Source organism: Cervus canadensis, chromosome 30 (assembly GCF_019320065.1).
Source record: "Cervus canadensis isolate Bull #8, Minnesota chromosome 30, ASM1932006v1, whole genome shotgun sequence".
In the NCBI taxonomy this organism is placed as follows: domain Eukaryota; kingdom Metazoa; phylum Chordata; class Mammalia; order Artiodactyla; family Cervidae; genus Cervus; species Cervus canadensis.
This window is the reverse complement of record NC_057415.1, coordinates 41,700,420-41,721,399: the sequence shown is the minus strand read 5'-3', so window position 1 is coordinate 41,721,399 and position 20,980 is coordinate 41,700,420. Positions and strand designations below refer to the sequence as shown.

Below are 20,980 nucleotides of genomic sequence, written 5' to 3'. Positions count from 1 at the left end.
CATTGTGATATCTTCTAAAGAAAAGAATTGCTGTAAATATCAAAAGCCCTGGAGAATGGAAATGCCCTGGAGAAACACTGTTCTTGAGCCTATCGTGCTGTTCTGTGAGGCGCTGAGTATATATGAGTGAGCAAAACAAACCCAGGCCTAACACGAGTGTTAGTTTAGTAGGGGAAATAGTTAATAATCAGTAATCTCACAGATAAATACATAATCACAAATTGTATTAAGTGCTAATGGAGGAAGAGTGTAGTGTTCTCCGAGAAAGTCTAGGAAGGTGTCTGATTTAGTTTGATTGAAGGAAAGCTTTTAGAAAAGGTGCCAGATGTGAAGAATGAATTGGAGGTAGCTGCGTAAAGAGTCGAGGAGTGTTTCAGAGGGTGTGGTGTGTGCACAGGCCCTGGGGTGGGAAAGAACCCAGAACGTTCGATAGCCTGATGCCCCGGAAGGGCGGCAGAGCAGAGCTGCAGCTGGGGGACGTGTGGGAGCGGGGGCCATCCGGCGTGCTTTACTGGACCTTACTAAGGATTTTGTATGATTCTAAGTGTAGTAGCAAGCAGCTGATGAGTTCAGAGCAAGAGTCTGGTGTGATTCATGTTTTAAGAAAATAACTGCTGAGTGAAAAAATGGATTCGAGTGGGGCACACATGGGGCACAGGTGGATGCTCGGTGGCCAGTTAGACTTTGGCAGTAGTCCAAGCAGAAGAGACCCCCGGCTTGGACGTGGACGGCACTAAGGAAGGAGAAGGGCACATCAGAGGCTGTGTCTTTGCAGTAAAGCCAGCTGAACTTATGGGGAACCAAGGAGAAAGATGACTAGTGGCTTTTAGACTGGGTGGGGTGGGTGATTGTGTGAGAAGACCAGTAATACCACTGAACTGTACACTAAAAAATGGTTAAAATTCTACATTTTATGTTCTGTGTATTTTACCACACTTAAAAAAACCAAAAATTGGAAAGAAAAGTCTGTACTGGGCACATTCTGTTTTAAATAGAAAAGTTATGTAAGACAATTTAGTGTTAGTTAAAAAACACTGGATTTGGGGCTAGGACCTGACTGTAATGTCTTAGACAAGTGACTCTTCCCTTCAGGGCCTGAGTTTCATCATCTGCTCATTGTTCTTGTGAATATTAAATGAGGTGATGGGGCAGCTCCCCGCAAGTTTCATTTGTATCTGCAACCCAGGCTTCTGAGTGAGTGAGCCTGGCCTTCCTTCTCACTTTATGCTGATTTAATGGTAAAATACCCAGAACCTAGTGTTTACAGATTATCCCAAGTGCTCATGGGATTTTAGCTTCTATTACATTTATTTTCATTGTTTTATTTCATTTTCAGTGCGATTATCTGAGATAATAGGTGCCCCAACCCCCATTTTTAAAGATGAGGAAACAGAGATGAAGAATTTAGATGGTCCCGCCCAAGGTTGCAAAGTCAGCATATGACAGATTCTGGTCACAAGTAGAATGTCTTTTCTCCTTATGACGCACGTACTTATGAAAACAGGTTATTTGTGCCTGTTATGTATGTGGATTTTTTTCTTTGCTATTCTTTGTCATTTTATGATTTTAAAAATCAGTCCTAATGTTTGCTTCCAGACCAAAGCTAAGAGTAAAAGCTGCCAATATTAGACACTTTTAGATCCTGCTGACAGCCTAGAGAATCTCGTTATAATAACTCTTAGTAAAGGTTAACTTGAGTTACAGTTAACGTAGAGTTATAGATTACCCACATACCATATCATTTTGAGCTTTTTTTCATATTTTACTTAAGAGGGAGGTATATAGTACTAAAAGGGTCTTTCTATAACATGGGTATGTATTATTTCTAGGTGGTCTTGCAGAAGTGCAAAGTCAAGTCTCTCTTGCACAGCCCTGGAGACTACATCCTCTTAAGTGCAGACAAATATGAGATCAAGGTGAGGTTTTTTTTTTTCCTCGATTAATTTGCTTCATGAAAGACTGTGGCACAGGGAAATATTTCAAGGGAAGTAGGAATGTCTTCAGTCTAAGCCCTCTTAAACCTGTTGGAAAGAGACTTAATTCATTTTCTCCATGTTCTAGGCAGTTTCTAACTCTGATTTATAAATGAAGGGGGAAAAAAATCTACAGAAATTTATCTTCAATGCATTCTTACAATTTTCTTAAGACCATACATCTCTTACCCTTCTCCATTCTTAGATCTGAAGTATGAAAACATAAACATTTATTTGTATAATAATAAAAGCAATTTGCAAGAAGTTTACAGAGCACTCTGACATATACTTTCATTGCATCTTCTAAAACATTCCATGTGGTAGGCACTAACTGTCTTCGTGGCAGGAACTCGGGTTCAGAAGAGGTTGAATATTTCACCTGAGATTACACAACACATAGGTACCAAATAAGAACTTGAACCCGTGTCTCAGCGGTCAGTCTATGGTCTCCAGTTTACTCCACTTTGTTTCTGACTTAAGGAAACACAAGTCACGTTGTTTAAAAACAGGTTTTTCTATGGTGATGTGATCTATCATCTTTCCTAATTTTCCTTTATCTGTAGATTTGGCCAATTGGGAGAGAAATTAACTGTAAGTGCTTAAAGACGTTGTCTGTCTCTGAGGATAGAAGTATCTGCCTGCAGCCAAGACTTCATTTTGATGGCAAATACATTGTCTGTAGTTCGGCACTGGGCCTCTACCAGTGGGACTTCGCCAGTTATGATATTCTCAGGTAATATTTCCTTGGGCCTTTACCATTAACAGTCTGTTTCAGTTTAATAATAAAGACAAAACAGTATTTGGATAAACTAGTTAATAACTTGCTTTGGGGAAATGTTTACTCACATCAGCTGTGAATGATTCTGTGCTAAATCTCACATGAAAGTATTTTAAAGGCAGTAATTAAATTAGAGTTATATGTTGGAATGTAGAGACTCTAGCTTCTGATTCCTCTTCTGATGTGCTATCTGCTCAGTCACATCTGACTCTTTGAGACCCCGTGGACCATAGCCCACCAGGCTCCTCTGTCCCTGGGATTCTCCAGGCAGGAATTCTGGCGTGGGTTGTCACTTCCTCCTTTAAGTGATCTTCCCGACCCGGGGATCGAACCCGGGTCTCTCGAGTCTTCTGCTTTGGCAGGTGGATTCTTGGCCACTGCACCACCGGACAAGCCCAATCCCACTTCTTAACTCTGAGTTAATTTCCCCTTTCAGAGTGTCTGGGTTCTCCTGCCAGTTTTTCTAGAAAATGAAGAGTTTGGATGGAAAGATCTTTCACATTTCCTCTAGTTGTAATATTTTAAGTTCTACTTCCTGGTCATTTGAAACTGTGCATTGAGGGATCAAGTGACCTTCTGTTGACTAGTAGAAAGACAGAGGTACTTAGAGAAGGTTACAGCCAACAGGCTTTCTCTCCAACAAAATAGAGGCCTATAGACAGTTTTGTGATTCACTGCACACTATAGACCCCTCTTGGAGATGGCAGTATCTGGTAGCATATTGGAGGCTACTAGAAACCAGTGCTTTGTGGTGTTTAAGAGAACTTACTTTGGTGATAAATAAACCTTGCTTTAAGACCTAGTTCTGTTTTTTATGAACTGGGTGATTTTATGTAAGTTTTTTAACCCTCTGTGCCTGAAGTGTCTCACCTATAGAGATTAAATTAATTGCCTCTAATGAGGGTCGGTCCTAAATTAAATCAGTCCTGAATATTAATTGGAAGGACTGATGCTGAAGCTCAAGCTCCAACACTTTGGCAACATGATAGAAAGAACTGACTCATTGGAACAGACCCTGATGCTGGGAAATACTGAAGACGGGAAGAGAAGGGGACGACAGAGGATGAGGTGGTTGGATGGCATCACTGACTCGGTGGACATGAGTTTGAGTAAACTCCAGGAGTGGGTGATGGACAGGGAAGCCTGGCATGCTGCAGTCCATGGGTCGCAAAGAGTCGGACAAGACTGAGCGACCGAAGTGAAGGAGGATCTAGCTCGGGACCTGACAGTCTGTACCATCAGTACGTCTGAGAAGCCCTGCTGCATGAAGACACCTGTGGCTTCACGCACACCGTGCCTGGTGCCCTTGCTTGGAGGGGTGCCTGTTGACAGCTCACAGAATTAGTGTTCCATAGTGTGCTTCAGAAGGGACTGCCTGGAGACAGAAACAACATTTTATCTTCATTGTTTTTATGTGTGACTGTTTAGAGGTCAACTCGGATCTGATCCTGCTAGCCAGCAGCTGACAACCCATCTTTGCTCGTAAAGTTACAGCCTCATTATTGGCTTCCTGGAGTCAGACATACACTACTACTGTTTTTTTTTTTTTTCTCTCAGATCTGCATTTCTAACCATTTAGATTTCCAAGCTATCAGAATAGTTTCTAGAAATAATTGATAACTGCATGCAGACAAAACAGATTAGAACAGATCCTAGAAAACATTAGTCCAAGCTCTTCATTTTACAGGTTGGGAAACTGAAGCTGAGAGAGGTTAGGGGCCTGGCCGAACATCCCACAACTCACCCTAGCCCAGCACCCACCTCCCCCTCCATCCATCCATCCATCCATGGCTGGATCATCCAGCAGACATATGCCCATGGTAGCAGCAAGCCAGAGAGAAGGAACTTTTGAAAGAACTTGATTCTTTGCAAAGTAAGAAATTCAAGTATGGTTGCCCATGGGTTTAGCACCCACAGATTCAACCAACTGAGGATGGAAACTTTTTAAAAATTTTCACAAAGTTCCAAAAAGCAAAATTTTGAATTTGCCGTGCGTCAGCAGCTATTTTCATAGTATTTACATTGTCTTAGGTACAGGTAACCTGGAGATGATTTGAGCACATGGGAGGATGTGTATAGGTTATATGCGGGTACGGCACCATTCTGCACGAAGGACTTGAGCAGCCATGCATTTTGGTGTCTGAGTGGGCTCCGCAGCCACTTTCCCCCAGATAGGACTGTAGTCGCCCTGGGAAAACCAGATCTTTGCTAGTTTTCTAATGCTTTTGTTTGAATTAAAGCTTGGAAGAGAGGGGTGCTGAGGCAGGGTGGAAGAACGGTGTCGTAATCTTTTTAATGCTTAGAGTCTGTAAAGGTTTCATTTGATCCTACGCCTGCTTTTCTCCTGTGTGCCTCTTACTCAGAATGGCAGGTGAAGTCCAAATTCCAGATGAGAAGTTCTGTTAGTTTTTGCTGTTTGGATATGCTAGCTGTAACCAATAAACTTGCACAATTGTTTGCCGCTTGCAAGTGCTAAGTTCAGATTTTTTTTTTTTTTGAAAAGGGGGTATTTTATCTCTTACTTCCCCCCTCTTCCTCACATGAATAAAACAGTCTCTCTTCAAGGGGTTGAACAATTATGTGACTGTGGCCTCAGTTGCCAGTACTCGGTTGTGCTCCTTACGCTTTGATGCTAACTGAAAAGACAGAAGGCGGCTACAGCAGCGTGTCGCTCTGTGAAAGCTAGGGTGCGGTGCGGTGTGTTGAGCGAGGCTCTCTTGGTGTAGCAGGCAGCGGCGCGCAGGTTCACGGGCGCAGGCTGCACTGCAGGGACGTCTGTTTGCAGTCCTAAAGTAGTCAACGTCCAGGGTGCTGTGAGCCTGTCAAGACCTGTGTTCAGTCCTGCAGCGTGTTTGCGCTTGAGTCTGAAATCAGTTTAGAGCTTCCCTAGTACCTCAGCTGGCAAAGAATCCGCCTGCAATGCAGGAGACTCTGGTTCAGTTTTCTGGGTCGGGAAGATCCCCTGGAGAAGGGATAGGCTACCCACTCCAGGATTCTTGGGCTTCCCTTGTGGCTCAGCTGATAAAAAATCCATCTGCAATGTGGGAGACCTGGGTTTGATCCCTGGGTTGGGAAGATGGCTACCCACTCCAGTATTCTGGCCTGTAGAATTCCATGGACTGTATGGTCCATGGGGTTGCAAAGAGTCCCACACAATTGAGTGACTTTCACTTTCATCCTTCCCAGCCTCAAATCTGATCCCCTAGCCACTCAGTTTTCCAAGTTTCTGGTCATTTTCTGCTTGTGTCAGTGACGTGGGACTTACTAGACTCTCCTGCTTTCCCCAGCCCTCTTTGACTCTGTCTTGTAGGAATCTGTGTTTTCCCGTGCTCACTGCGCCACTGCTGTAGTCGTTAGCAGATACTTACATATCTAAGCTGTGTGTTAGGCACCGTGATGTACGCTGGGAACCAGCAGAAGCACTTACCAGACTTGTAGACATGACGGAACAGGGAAGGCTGACATTCAACAGCTGACTACATGCAGATGTTTTAATGGTTGGGAGAAGAGCAACGTGGAATGGGGTACTCTGAGACCTAGTCTGAGAAGTAAAGGAGAGCTTTGAGGAGGAGGGTCAGGCCAGGCTGTAAAGGGTGAGGAGATGCATGTAGCTGAGGGTGTGGGGAGGAACATGGTGGCCCGAGCATGCAGCCTGCTGAGAGGCCCTGAGCCCCCGGGAGCCCGGTGCGCTGGAGTGACGGAAAGAAGACCGGTGTGGCGGACAGGAGTGCAGTGGAGAGCCAGGGGAGGGGTTCAGAGTCTGAGTCAGGTGGTAACAGCTGTAGATTGAAGTGTGAGGTTAAATGATTGACAGCGTCCAAGAGCAGAGTGGGGAGACCAGCTGAAAGCCCTGGGCAGTGGTGCGGGCAGCAGGTGATGTCCTGGATCAGAGCTGTGGCAGGTCAGGTCGTAGTGAAAACCTCAAAGGGAAATTGAGATAAAACCAATAGACCTCGGTGATTGGATTCATGGTTTTAGGGTTGGATGGCTGCCACGTCTCCTGCCTTGAGTGGTTGGGTGAGTGAGCAAGCAGGGAGACAAAGAGAAACCGGTCTGGCTACGAAGTTTAGTTTTGGACCTGACGAGTGTGAGGAACAGGTCTTTGTCTTCGTGCTGAGTCCCCCTCCCTTCCTGGTCCCAGACTGGAGTCCGGTTCTGTGTCCTGCTCTTTCCCTTCGAGCTCTCTGCTGCTGGGGCCCCTCATGCGGGGCCTCTCACATCCCTCACTCTTGAAAGGTGAGGATTGTGGTGTTCTTCTCCCCGTCTCCAGCTCATACTCTTCAGCTGTCCCACGGTGGTCCTGGTTACCAGGCCCTGTCCCCTCTGCTAACATCTTGCACACCCTAGTTGGTGGTGTCCTTGTTAGGATGTAGAGCTAACCGGGCTGTCACCTGGGCTCAAGCATACAGTCACCGCAGAATTTGTATATGTCTATCCTGTCGCTCTTCTTGCAGGCTTCCGGAGAGAACAGTGACTGTTCCCCTTACGGAGCGCGCAGAGACTGAGAGCTGTTCCGTGTTCCTCCTCAGCAGGGTCTCTCCCCACTGTGCCTCTGTCATCAGAGTTTTGTGACCTGCCAGCCTGAGAAGCTTAAAGCCGTCCTCCCTACTCTCCCAGTTTTCTCTAACTTACTACGAATCTGTTGTTATTAAATGTTTCCGAATTATTTGGGAAACTTTATATTTTCAGCCTCTAGACTGTTTTGAGCGGAACCTGTGTTTGCCACCTGCAGAGCGGAGCAGCACCAAATCCCTTGGTTTTCCGTCCTCTTTCTGGGCGTGCGGGCTCCCCTCGGCCAGTGCAGTCCGCGCCCCACACCTGCGTGCCTGCGTCTGTGACGGCGGAGGGCTGGCCGTGCTGCGCCGCGGTAGCTGGGGCCTCGAGCCCTCAGACCCTGGTGTCTGAGGGGCTCAGGAAGCAAGGGCTGACAGCGGTCCTCACCCAGCGGCAAGAGTTGAGTGTCAGACTCTCCTTCTGACCAGTAACTAGCTAGTTGTACATCCTTAGCCAAAGTGTTTACCCTGGCTGGTCTTTAGTTTTCACATCTTAGAAATGAAAATATTAAATGACATAATCTGAAAGGTCCTTTCCAGCTTAGATGGGCATTTTATGCTTTTATAAATGTTCATTTCCTTATATGCCTGTGTTATGTTATTATGAAGGGTTCTTTTCCCACACCTTTTTTCCAAAATAGGGTGAGCTTTATGTCCTCATATTTTCCTTTTTATAAGAAAGTTTCATTTAGTTTTAAATTTGCTTGAATTTTGTATTGGTTTTTTTCTTTGACTGCACTGCTTACGGGATGGAGGATCTTACTTCCCCGACTGAGTATCGAACCTGCGCCACCTGCTGTGGCGTCGTGGAGCCCTCACCGTTGGACCAGCAGAAAATTCCCTGTATTGGTTTTCAGTGTCTCCAGAAAAGATTACATGAACTGTGCATAAACAGATGCACAGTTGCCTTCACGCCTGGTTCACGTGTCTTAACTCTCATCCTTGTAGGGTCATCAAGACTCCTGAGATAGCAAACCTGGCCTTGCTTGGCTTTGGAGATATCTTTGCCCTGCTGTTTGACAACCGCTACCTGTATATCCTGGACTTGCGGACAGAGAGCCTGATTAGCCGCTGGCCTCTCCCCGAGTATAGGAAGTCCAAGAGGGGCTCCAGCTTCCTGGCAGGTGAAGCGTCCTGGCTGAACGGACTGGACGGGCACAACGACACGGGCCTGGTCTTCGCCACCAGCATGCCCGACCACAGCATCCACCTGGTGCTGTGGAAGCAGCACGGCTGACGTGGGGCGCCGGGGCCGCGGCCCTGGCGTGCGGCCCCTGGCAGCCACCTGCATGAACCAAAGTTCTCACCTCACGGCATCATCGCGCAGCGCACAATCACTGTCTGTTTGCCGGGGCCGGGCTCGGGGCGGGGGGCTCGTCTTGTGGACACACACCGCAGCGCGCTGACGGGGCGCACCGTTGGCTTCACGTGTTCTTAGTTTGTGGTCAGTGTGAGAGGCTGCGTCTGGGGTTCATCATCTATTTGTCCTTAGTTATGTGGGTCCGTGTGAGAGGCTGCATCTGGGGTTCATCTTTCTTGAATATTGGTTTTAAGTAAAGAAATTTAAATGGCTCATTAATCTGCTAATTGGTTGCCTATAAAAACACAGTCTATTATTAAAGCTTTTTACCATTGCCTTTTTCTCTTTTGAAATTGAAGCAAAGGTGCTATGATGTTGTTACAGCAACTTTTCTCACATGGGGCTTAGCTTTTATAATGACCCGTGTTATAAAGACCACCAAGTTCTGTGACATTCATGCTCTCCACCAAATACCAGTTCTAAAGAAAATGTGTCTTCAGTGCAAATCCAGTTCTATAGATTGATGGTTTGTGACACATTTTAAGCCCTCATTCTTGTCAGAGCCAAGGTCGGCCGTGTCTGAGATGCACGAAGTTCTGTAGTCTTTGTTTCTGTGGAACAAGCTGGCTGGGTCACCTGCCATCTCCATGACTGCGTAGAGGGGACACGGTTCAGTGGAAGGTGCCAAGCTGGCAGACTGAAGCCTGGCTCTGTTCCCTAGGAGCCCCGCAGCCCAGGAGTGCAGTTCTCTGGCCCCGTTTTCTCTGTCTGTATAGCTAGTTGTTAGGCTGTCATTTGATTTCTGGGATTCTTTCTGGTCCTGTGTCTGCCAAGCTGTGCAAAAGTTGATGCTTCAGTTTTGTCTGATTGCTAATTCATTGTTTCTTGGCATGATGATCTTGGAGATCGTCTATAAATGAAACCACTGATACAAAGTTGTCATCTGTAAGGAACTCAAACATGCAAAAAAAAGAATGGATAAAAGGGAATGTGGAAAATGTTAACATAGTCTGCTTTAAAAACTATGCAGTTGGTGGAAGAAGTGCTGAGAGGAGTTGGGGTTCTCTGAAGAGGCAGGGTGTGCCAGCTCAGAGGGAGAGATCCCTGACCCTGAGGCTCCTTCCTCCGCTGTCTCTCTCTCAATGGGTTGCCTCAGGCAGGCTAACTTTCTGTTGAAAGTGAAGGACTTGCGCTAGATTGGGGTTTGCAAACTCACAGGCCCGGGGAGCCATGCGGAGAGCATAGGTGAGCGCCACCCTCTGGGCAGGATGGAGCTGTACCAGGGGACGCTTCTCTGACGGGCGGTTTCAGAGCCCTGCGTGCCAGGCGGGAGGAAGCCCAGTGTTGCGCAGGCCTTCTGATGTGTCAGGTGGAGCTAGGCCTCCAGAATTGTGTTTGTAATTCCCTAATTTTAAAAATGTGGACAATGACTTGGAGATCATGTGAAATGCAGTGGGCTAATAAACGAAGCGAGTCTGCAGGCTGCCAGTTCACATTCCCCACCTTCTCATTCCTGCAGGGTAGACGAGGCTGTGATTCGACAGTGGCGGTGTTTTAATGTAATTGTCACAGACATTAGGGAGAAAGTCTAGGGAACGAGTGTTGGGAAGAATTTAAGAGTTCCCAGTTGTGTGACAGAGGAGTGAGGGGGGCGTTTCAGTCACGGACCTCCAGGAAAGTATTAATAGTTAGAAGATGAATTTAAGAGCTGGAGCCTGAGTGGGAGGCCCTGCCTGGGAATATGAGGGATTCTTTCTTCTTGTTAACTTTGATATTAACCCATTTTTCAGGTAGGAAAAGGGTTGCTGGCAGAGCTAAGAATGATTCAAAATACAGGGGGACCACCACACTCCCAAATCCTGTCACCCTAGAGCCTGAAAACGGACCTCCAAATGCTGCAAAGTCAGGGTTTATGAGAACTGACAGTTGCTCCCAAGGATGGATTTAGGTAATATCCATGCCGAGACTCTGAGGAAATCAGGTGAAAGAACAAGATCTTCATACCCCAAATCCATCTCACATTGATTTCTGTGGGTGAGCGCTGCTTGGTCCTTTTAAGAAATGGGACTAGGTTCAAAGCTGGAATCTATTTCTCAGGAAACTCAGGAGGCTTTGGGCCACGGTGAGGGGAAATGACTTTTCTCATTTTCATCCACCTGGAACATGAAACTGAGATCACAGATCTAATGATCATCCGTAGTCCCACCTCACCTTCCGACATACATCCAATTGCTTTAAAGACCACGCGATTATATAGTCATCTGTGGGGAAACTTTGAAATGACAGACCTAAAGCTTGTATGGCAGGCCCGTCTCCTTTCGGTTTTCAGTGGCGAGTACCACGGTTACCACCGAGGTGGCGCAGCTGATTCTGACCTCTGTGCTCAGAGCCCTGCCTTCATCCCTCTTCATATAGTGTTGCGGTCCATAGAGTCAGAGCCACGGTTTTTCCAGTAGTCATGTACAGATGTGAGAGTTGGACCATAAATAAGGCTGAGCACCAAAGAACTGATGCTTTTGAATTGTGGTGATGGAGAAGACTCTTGAAGTCCCTTGGACAGCCAGGAGATCAATCAATCCTAAAGGAAATCAACCCTGAATATTCACTGAAAGGACTGATGCTGAAGCTGAGGCTCCAATACTTTGGCCACCTGATGCAAAGAGGCAACTCATTAAGAGAAGACCCTGATGTTGAGAAAGATTGAAGGCAAAAGGAGAAGGGGGCTGAAGAGATAGTTTGATAGCATCACTGACTCAGTGGACATGAATTTGAGCAAACTCTGGGAGATAGTGGAGGACAGAGGAGGAGCCTGGCGTGCTGCATGCAGTCCATGGCATGGCAAAGAGTTGGACACGACTTAGTGACTAAACAACAACAGCTTCTATAAAAATGGAAAAGCAACCCATCCTTTGGAAAAGAAGAACGCGAGGTGGGGAGTTGAGCGCAGTGGATAGGGGTAACTCAGGCTCCTTTCACAGAGTTGGGGGCGCTCTTTCCCGGACACTGACTTCTGCTTCCGTAGCTCAGAGGCTAGGGATTTGCCTTTGCCTCTTCTTTTGTGAGTATTCTCATTTCTGAAAAATTCTTAGGTCATGAACAGATAGACTCCATCTTTCTTCCCGAGCATTGGATTTCTCCAGGAACCCTGGTGTGGTAGAAGGTGGGGTGGCTGTCAGCTCAGGTCTCTGGAGGGACTCATAAGAACTTGGGGCTCTGGGGAGAGGATGGGGTCCGAGAGAGCTGAGGGGGTGTGAGGTTTCAGCAGACTTGGTTCCCGTTCCAAAGGAAGCTGGTTCCCCCCAGCAAACCCCATGTGAAGAATATAATAAGTGATGTCAACAGCTGGGTTTCACCTGACATCTTAGACCTATCGGAGAAGTAGGAAGAAAGACTTCCTCCAGGGGAGGGGCTTGACTTTGAACAAGTCCCACAGGAAGTACACATGTTTGAATAGCTTTTAAGTGGAGGAAAGGGAATGTTGCTATTCGGTTTTAAGGTGTGCACTTCCTTTTTCCTAGTTCAGAGTTACTCTGTTCTGGCCACTGGGAGTGCTCAGGAAAACATGAGTGAGGATCACGTGATCATGCTAGCGTTTGCTCTCGGGAGAATGTTTAGTGCTCTGCATTTGTAAAACATCTTAGGGAGAAAAGTACTTTTGCAAACAGTATTATGTTAGTCATGCAGAAATCGTTGCTGTCAGGTGAGGCGTTTCAGCTGAACAGAAGCAGCTAAGGAGAGGAGCCCAGCTTGATGCGTTGCTTTGGCCAAACCCAGCCAACCCCTGAAGCCATGGTGGTTGCCCCGACTTCTGGGGTGCCTAGAGATGGGTCTCCCCACCGTCTCGCTTCTGGCTCTCCATGCCTCCTCGTCTGGGCCTCTGCTGGGCCCTGGCATCCGAACCGCTTGCCGTTGTCTGTAGGGAAGCGTGTAGTCAGACTGCTGCCCTGGGAGGCAGCCTGCGCCAGGGCGCGCTCTCCGCTTTCCTTCAGCGCCACGGGGTTGTCAGCGTAGGGGAGAGGCCCCAGGTCCGTCCCCGACACAGCCTTCCTACCTGCTTATGCTGGTGCTTGCCAAGGTTTGAGGGGACCAAGACCCTCTTGAGAATTCTGCAGTCCCTAGACAGTGTCTGACAGAGGGGCCAGGTTAGCACTCCCGATAGGAGTGCCTGCCGGCCACCTCTGTGTCCTGATCTGCGGCTCCCTGCGCTTGCTCTAGGAGATGGGATTTCTTTCAGGATAAGTCACCAGATGGATTACCAGTTGCCTTTGTACCACTCCCTTCAGCCTGATGAGGCTGAGTGACCGTGCTCGGTGCAAAAGGGTGTTTTGCTATCAAGTCGTTTCCGTGTGTATCCAGTCTCCCCCAGTTGCTTAAAACTTGTGTTACAGTCTTGACTAGTGTGAACATACTTAATGGTTGCAGCTTAAGAGACCCAGCTAACTTCTACTCTTCATGAATGTACTCAAATAAAAATGTGTTTTTGCATATTTAAACCTGGCCAATTATTAATTCAGATGGTAAAAGCTCACTGCTGTTGGTGTCCATATACTGACATTGTGAACAGACACATTTCATTCATTTAGACTTAGTTCTCTTGATGAGAATGCTCAGGTTGAAACAGGCTGTTCTCACCAATCCAGCACCTATGGCAGCGTGGAACTTCTGTCTCACTTACTTGATGTGTGTTGTGATCTCGGGGGAGTGAGGTGAAGTTTATATCGGCACTCTCTGGGGTGGGTGGGCAGGGGAGAAGGGATTGCTTAAGCCAGTAGTGGAGTGACTGTGGAACAAGATATCTCTATAAGATGAGAGGTTATTTTCATGTGTCACAGAAGCGTTCTTCCACCTGTGAGTGATTGTGCTAACTAGAAATCATTTATCTCCACACATGAAGCAGGTTCCCTTGATCAGGCAACATTTGGTTCGGCCAACCCCAAGTTATTGTTTGTACTTGAAAGAAATAAAGCTGCATTTCCTTAAAAATTACATTCTGCAATGAAGGCTACTTTCTTGGTTTTTTTTTTTCCCCCAGCCAATATTCCAAGGAAGCTTTTCAAAAGCAGGTGTTCTTGAAATGAACTGTTCCTCAAATGATCTAAAGCAACTGATCTGTTCCTGTTTTCTGTATGTTCTAGAATGTAAGTCTAACAATGTAATGATTTCTGAATGAGGTCCAAGAGTGGAAATAAATTTAAAAGCAAAATGCAAGGAAGGATTTTGCTGACCTTCGTGAATAGGTGGAAATGGGGAGGAAAATGTCTTGATGCAGAGTCCAGAGCTTGGCCTCCTCTCCGGCTGCTCTGAGCCAGCTGGAGGATCGGCACATGCCCCGGTTGGTTCATCCTCCCTACTGATGTCACTGCTCAGGGCTCATGGTCACACGTGGCCTGTACCTTTGCCCTCCAGCAGGGCCATGTGGGGCCGATGGTCCTGTTTCACAGGTGAGAAGTTGAGGCTTGGAAGGGGGGCTGGTGGCCTGGAGGATGAGTAAGTGGTGAGAACAAGGCCTGCTGGTCAGTGTTCACGGGCACGGGCTTCTCCTCCCTGGCCTTGTTTCTCTTCCCGTTCTCTCCCTTCTTCAGTCCAGGCCTGGACCGCTGCCTGGCCCCTCACCATCGTGTGCGCCTCCCGAGCCACCGTGGACTCTGCTGCTGGGGCGTCTCCCCAGCCACTCCTTCAGGCACACGTCTGCTCTGTCCAACAGCCTCGTTGTCCTACTGTCGCTAAGTCACGTCCGACTCATTTTGCAGGACGCCACCCCCAACCACCACCACCAGGCTCCTCTGTCCATGGACTTCTCCAGGCAAGAAGACTGGAGTGGGTTGCCATTTCCTTCCGCAGGGGGTCTTCCCAGCCCAGGGATCGAACCTGGGTCTTACATGTTGGCAGACAAATTCTTTCCCACTGAGCCTCCTGGGCAGCTCCGTGCAACAACCTTAGGGGCTCCCCGTTATCAGCCAGCGGTGTCTGGGTCTATCAGTGTAGTCTGAGTCCCAGCTCATCTCTTCAAACAATTCTTGCTCTTTCTCTCCTGTCTTTGCCCCTTGGGTCTCCCCATGTCCTGGGAAAGCCCTCTGAAACCTTTCCACCTGTGCTCAGGCCAGCCTGTGGGATCCCACTGACCCCCCACTACGGTTAGAGCCTGCTGACCACCGGCCTCCCCACTGGGCCTGACTCAGTGTTTTGTTCCTGAGTACTTAGTTGTGCAATTCATTTGGCAACTCCTCACGTAGTACCTTTTGCAGTTGGCAAACCATTAGCTTTTACCCTTGATCTGCACATTTTTCAAAATTGAGGTGAATGCTTTGGCTCTCCAGCAACAGCTTAAGATTGTTGATCTTACGTGATCAACAATTGTTGATGTTAACATGATGCTCGATACAGTCTTAGTATTTTAGCAAATTTCCTGGATTATCTTAGGGGCTATGTGTTATGAAGGAAAAATAACTTGAAAATGTCAGCGCACCGAAGCAAAGTGAAAGACCAATTTACACACAGCCTTCCCCTTTTAGACTTCCCTGTTCTGCCATATTCTTTTTTATTTATTAATAAAGTATAGTTGATTTACAATGTATTAATTTCTGCTGTACAGAAAAGTGATTCAGTTGTATGTTTTTTCATATTCTCCTCCATTACAGTTTATCACAGGATGTTGAATATAGTTTTCTGTGCTATACACAGTAAGACCTTGTTGTGTATCTCCTCTGTGTATAACAGTTTGCATCCACTCATCCCAAACCCCCAATGCATCCTTCTCCCATCCCACTTCCCCCTGGCAGCCAGGAGTCTGTTGTCTTTGAGTCTGTTTCTGTCTCGTACATAAGTTCTTTTGTGTCGTATTTTAGATTCCACATATAAGTGATATCATAGGGTACTTGTCTTTCTCTCTCTGACTTCTTCACTTGGTATGATAATCTCTAGGCCCATCCATGTTGCTGCAAATGGCTAAAATAATTCCTGCATTCTTTTATATGGCTGTGTAGCATTCCATTGTAGATATCTACCACACCTTTATCCTTTCATCCGTCAGTGGGCATTTGGGCTGTTTCCATGTCTTGGCTGTCGTGAAGAGTCCTGCTGTGAACGCAGGGTGCGTTGTTCTGCCATATTCTATAAACTTCTAAAGTATTCTGAGTACATCAGCGCAGGATGTTTGATGATCATTCTTTGGTTAGACAAGGGGAGTCCTTGCCAGTGCGATATTCCTCTCCTTTGCATTTTAACCACATGTTCTTTTCTCTGTGGCAAAGTTCGTCCAACAACAGATACTTTTGGAGAAAATTACTCAGACTCCTCATTTATCATAATGATCTTTAATATTCTCTTCTTATGCGTATATGTGTAGATTTGAGTAATTACAAGTCATTCTTTTCATATTGTGCTGTCAGAACTGTGCTCTGAGTCTTTGCAGTTACCATAATACTTTGTAATTTTCCTTTATTACATATAATTTGCTAAACCATTCCTGTTTGGGTGGATAATTAGGTAGTTTGCAGTTTTGCTTTTTAGATAATTCTACAGAGAATTTCTTTGTGCATGATTTCCTTCGAACAAGTTCCTAGTAGATGACTTATTGGTAAAGATGACTTATTAAAGCAAAGGAAACTTTTTTCTTAACTTTTTTTGTTTGTTGTTGTTATAGACATGGAAGAGAGCATAAAACACAAAATTTTTTTTTTTTTTTCTCCATGGACTGTATAGCCTGCCAGGCTCCTCTGTCCGTGGGATTCTCTGGGCAAGAATACTGGAGTGGCTTGCCATTTCCTTCTCCAAAAACACAAAATTTATTGAGTCATTATAGAGTGAGCAGCTGTGTGACCACTGTCCAAGTCAAGAGAGAGTATTTCTGGCTCCCAGAAACCTCTGCCGTTTCCAGGAAGTAACACTTCTGTGGCTCCTGCTTCCTGTTTGTCACCTGCTTTCCCAATGGGTTAAAGGGTGTCGTCACCTCGCCGGCTCGAGTGTACGTTTCAGCACGGCACCGTCGGTGTGGAGTAGTTAGTTTAAACTTTGGCCAATTCAGTAGGTATAGAGAAGGTATCTCAAGGTTGCTTTAATTTTGTCATTTCTTCAACATGTGGAGCGAGAGAGAGGTTTTTTTTAAGTCTTTATTGAATTTTTTACAATACTGCTTCTGTTGTTTATGTTCTGTGTTTTTGACCGTGAGGCATGTGGGGTCTTAGCTCATTGACCAGGGATCGAACCCACACCTGCTGCATTGAGAGGCAAAGTGTTAACCACTGGACCGCCAGGAACGTCCCCAGATGCTTTTATGTGTGCTTATTTGTATTTCTTCTGAATTCTGTTTTCCTCTTTTACCCATCTATTTCTTTTTACATTTTAAAAAACTTGAGAAACATTGAGATGAGTTACCGTCACAAATAAAATTTCACTGATCTAGGCATCACTAATTTAGAAGTAAGAATTCAACCCAAGGCATGCATTGAAATTTTCTTTCCATAAAAAGGATTGATGTCAAGTGAACCTTTCAACAATCACTGTTTATATCCCAGTAATTAACATCCAGTGAACCAGTGAAGTTGCTCAGTCGTGTCTGACTGTTTGTGATCCCATGGACTGTAGCCTACCAGGCTCCTCCATCCATGGAATTTTCCAGGCAAGAGTACTGGAGTGGGTCTTTTTTTTACATGCTTGGTCACAAACTCCGCACTGCCTGTCGACGTAGGTCTAGTCCCAGCACTTCAGAAGAGGGCCATCCACCAACCTGTTGTCAGTACAGGTCACATAGAAATGTCTTTCTTTTGGACACACCATGTGGCATGTGGGAACTTAGTTCCCCGATTAGGGATCGAACCTGGGCCCCCTGCACTGCAAGTGTGTGTCTTAACCTCTGGACCACCAGGGGCATCCTGGAGCCATATTTTCAACTTAAACTTTTCCTATTGAAGATATATAACAAGTGACTAATAGTATTTATAGGAAAATGTGGGCAATCATGAATCAAAAAAATGTTTCCCAAAATTCACGTGTTGAAATCTAAAATAAGGAGCTAATTCAGCAGGAAACTGAGTGCAGAGTCTAGGAACATAGTTGTCCTGGTGTTTTACTCATTAATGCAGAGTCAGGGAGGGCTTTGTCGGTGCTTTTTTATTTCAGGCCTCTGAGTTCAGAGAGGAAATTTTCCATCTGTGAGGTTTTGCAGGAGAGCAAACATTCCTGAGTTTGGCTAGTTCAGCAGATTTAGCCATGTGAGGTGACTCTTGAGCTGGTTGATCATTCAAGCTTTAAGGGCACAAAGCTTGAACTCTCCCTTTTTTTCTGGCTGTGCTGCTCAGCTTGTGGGATCTTAGTTCCCCAACCAGGGATTGAACATGGGCCACTGCAGTGAAAACTCCAAGTCCTAACCACTGGACTGCCAGGGAATTCCCGCTTGAACTCTGAGAGGGAATTAGAAAAACAAAGAACACTTATGAAGAATATTGGGCCAGCCTAAGCTGAAAAAACAAGGCGTTGTTTCCTCAGATTCTTTTTTTCTCTGCCATAAGACCGTGTCTTGCCAACAGGAATGGTGTCTTACTCTTCTCTGCGCCCATATGGCCTAGAACTGGCATAAACTCTGAAGGAGGGGCTGGATGGACGTGTGGGTGAGTGGGCCTGGGATTGGTCTACATTGACTCCTATAATCCCGTGTTCCCAACATGTGTGATGTCCTTCCAGCACATTTGTATTACCTGGGAACTTGGTAAAAATGCAAACTATTGGGCCATACCGCAGACCTAAAGAATCAGAAACTCTGGGGCTGGAGTTGGGCAGGTGGTCCCCATGCCTACAAAGGTCGAGAACCATGGCTGTTACCTATTATCTGGCCTGTCCTACCACCTAGTGGGATTCTTGGGAATAGCATCTGGCGATGAATAGAACAGAATTCTGCTGCTGTTGAATAAAATTGAATTAGACTCAAGAGCTTCCTGGTGGCTCAGACGGTAAAGAATCTGCCTCCAATGCAGGAGACCGGGGTTCAGTCCCTGGGTCAGGAAGATCCCCTGCAGAAGGGAATGGCTACCCCCTCCAGTATTCTTGCCTGGAGAATTCTGTGGATAGAGGAGCCTGGTGGGTTATAGTCCATGGGGTTGCAGAGTGACCCTGAGTGACTGACACAGCAAGGACTTTCTTGCACTTAAAGTTACAGCCACTCTGAATGTGTTCTAAAACTGGAATTGCCTTCTACTTTACATTCAGTTATTATAAGGCATTTCATGTCAAGACATCAGCAGGCAGACTATCATAAACTCTTCCCTATTGTTTTATAAATAAATACCTTTAATTTTGTACAAAATATTTCTTACCATACACTAGAATAATACACAGCTATCAAATTGCACTATGAAGAAAAACTAGTGGGGAAATGCAAGAGCAAGGTAAAAAGAAATTTAAAAAGGTGCACACCGTGATTCACTATCTTGTAAAAACCTATAAGGGAGGAGAATCTGAAAAGAAATGTTGTGTGTGTGTGTGTGTGTGAGAAACACTCTGCTGTAGACCTGAAGAGCTAACACAACATTGTAAATTAACTATATACTTCAATTAAAAGGAAAGAAAGTTGTCATCCAGAAATAAAAAATACACATGGACCTTTCTCAGATCAATAAACAAACCATGTAGTGTTTGCAAAGTTTCTGTGAGACATTTTAATCCCCAAATTGTGGCTGTCTACTGTTTAAAGTTGCTACTAAACGGCAGAGAACAACTTGCCCATTTAACCTGCCAGAAATGAACAAGATTCTGTTTCTGCATCTGGTGTTATAAATAGGGCCAGGACCCTTCCCCCCAATTCTGAAGCTGTTTGACAAAACTGATTTTCTCCTCCAAATTGATCAAAGGTCTGCTATAATATGGAGGGGAAAAAACCTCTCCCAAGGGAAGGCTGAATCCAATGAGATAATATCTGACTCTTGCAAAACACTTTTTTTGGGAAGAGAATAAAAAGTAATAGAAAACTCTTGGGGCTTACCTGGCAGTCCAGCGGTTAAGACGCTCTGCTTCTGCTGTAAGGGCCATGGGTTCCGTCTCTGGTGGGGGAACTAGGATCCCACATGCCTCACTGTGAGGTCAAAAAAAAAAAAAAGCAATAGAAAACTGTTGAACTCTCTAAAGTCTTGGGGTCCTGATATTTCCACCCCATTCCTTATTTTAAAAGAATTTTAAAAGTCTAGCCTGGAGGAGGTTAAATGATCTCTGATTTTGGCAAATGCCAAAGTTAGAAGGTTCTAAAAAGAAATAAGTGTGTACGCTCAGTCGTGTCTGACTCTTTGCAACCTCGTGGACCGTAGCCACCAGGCTCCCCTGTCCGTGGAATTTTCCAGGCAATAGTACTGGAGTGGGTTGGCATTTCCTCCTCCAGGGGCTCTTCCCCACCCAGGAATCAAACCCCGGGCGCCTGCGTCTCCTGCACTGGCGGGCAGACTCTTGACTATGACTACCGTGCTGCCTGAAAAGCCCAAAAAGAACTCCAGTAGGCCTCAAATGGGGCTATGCATTTCTTAAAACTACAGATTTTAAATTCCAATGGAATGCAAGTGATAACAAATCACTTACCAAAAATGCATATCTGCAAATCAGTTCCTTAAGAGAAGACATTGTTTAGATCAGATAATACTAAAAGAATGTTCAGTTCCATTTTCGTTGTTGTTGTTTTTAAGATGAAGATAAACTTTTCATCTGTAAGCCAATTCAAATTTTTAGTTTTAACATTAACAAGATTAGAGAATAATTCACATGTACATATTGAGCAAAGGCAAAAGATATTTAACCACAGTTTGAGGCGTAATAACCAAGAATCAACTACTGACCAAAAATGATGTAAATGGCTAATTTTTTTTTTCAGTAAGGTTTTGTTCCAAGAAACTCTCCCATGGGAGTTCTGCTTAAAATGATGGCAAGTTCGTCTTGCCTTTATCTTGTCCCCGTCTATATACCCAGCAGATAGTAAAGGAATTAAAATTAAAAAAAAAAACAAGAAACAGTACAGAAACACAGAAGGGCAAAGGGAGCTGAGGGGGAGGCATTCATAAATGTGAGACTGGTGGGAATACTTTTGAAACTGAAAGCAGAAGTGAATGAAGGAATGATGACTAATTTAGCAGATGAGGATGCTCAAAGGACAATTCATTCAACTGTGCTAAATCCTCATGCAGGAGATAAACTCCTAAGAAAAAAATAGCAGTAGCAACACAGTATTTTAAAATATAGAGTTAAACGCGGGGGAGAGGGACCAATCAGCTCTGTGACTCTCTGTAGAGCAGGCCTCAGGGATGGAAAAGAATAGGGCAGAAACTACTGGTTTTATTCCAAATGTATTGTTTCATTCTAAGTGCATTTATTCTGAGTGTAGAACTATTTTTCCTCTTCAAGCTCT

At 45.5% G+C, this 20,980-nt stretch overlaps 2 protein-coding genes across 8 annotated transcripts in view; one reads left to right on the top strand and one right to left on the bottom strand.

The window, feature by feature from the left end:
* The window catches only part of FBXW2 (F-box and WD repeat domain containing 2), a 28,688-nt gene extending 19,745 nt beyond the window's left edge, over positions 1-8,943 (top strand). For all 4 annotated transcript variants that reach the window (XM_043453003.1, XM_043453001.1, XM_043453000.1 and 1 more), the window contains 3 exons: positions 1,830-1,916; positions 2,537-2,706; positions 8,253-8,943. In XM_043453003.1, coding sequence (XP_043308938.1) covers positions 1,830-1,916; positions 2,537-2,706; positions 8,253-8,541 — 546 coding nt within the window. In that variant the 3' untranslated portion in view covers positions 8,542-8,943. The remainder of the gene's footprint in view (positions 1-1,829; positions 1,917-2,536; positions 2,707-8,252) is intronic.
* Positions 1-20,980, bottom strand: part of B3GALT9 (beta-1,3-galactosyltransferase 9) — a 56,729-nt gene that overhangs the window by 24,184 nt on the left and 11,565 nt on the right. The window contains exons 1-3 of one of the 4 annotated variants that reach the window (XR_006266595.1): positions 20,161-20,268; positions 19,577-19,666; positions 16,537-16,672 (exon numbers count right to left, since the gene is read on the bottom strand). The gene's annotated coding sequence lies outside the window, so the exon portion shown is untranslated. Of the gene's footprint in view, positions 1-16,536; positions 16,673-17,949; positions 18,003-19,576; positions 19,703-20,160; positions 20,284-20,980 lie in introns of those variants that run through there. The other 3 variants (XR_006266594.1, XM_043453005.1, XR_006266596.1) reach the window with 3 other exon arrangements.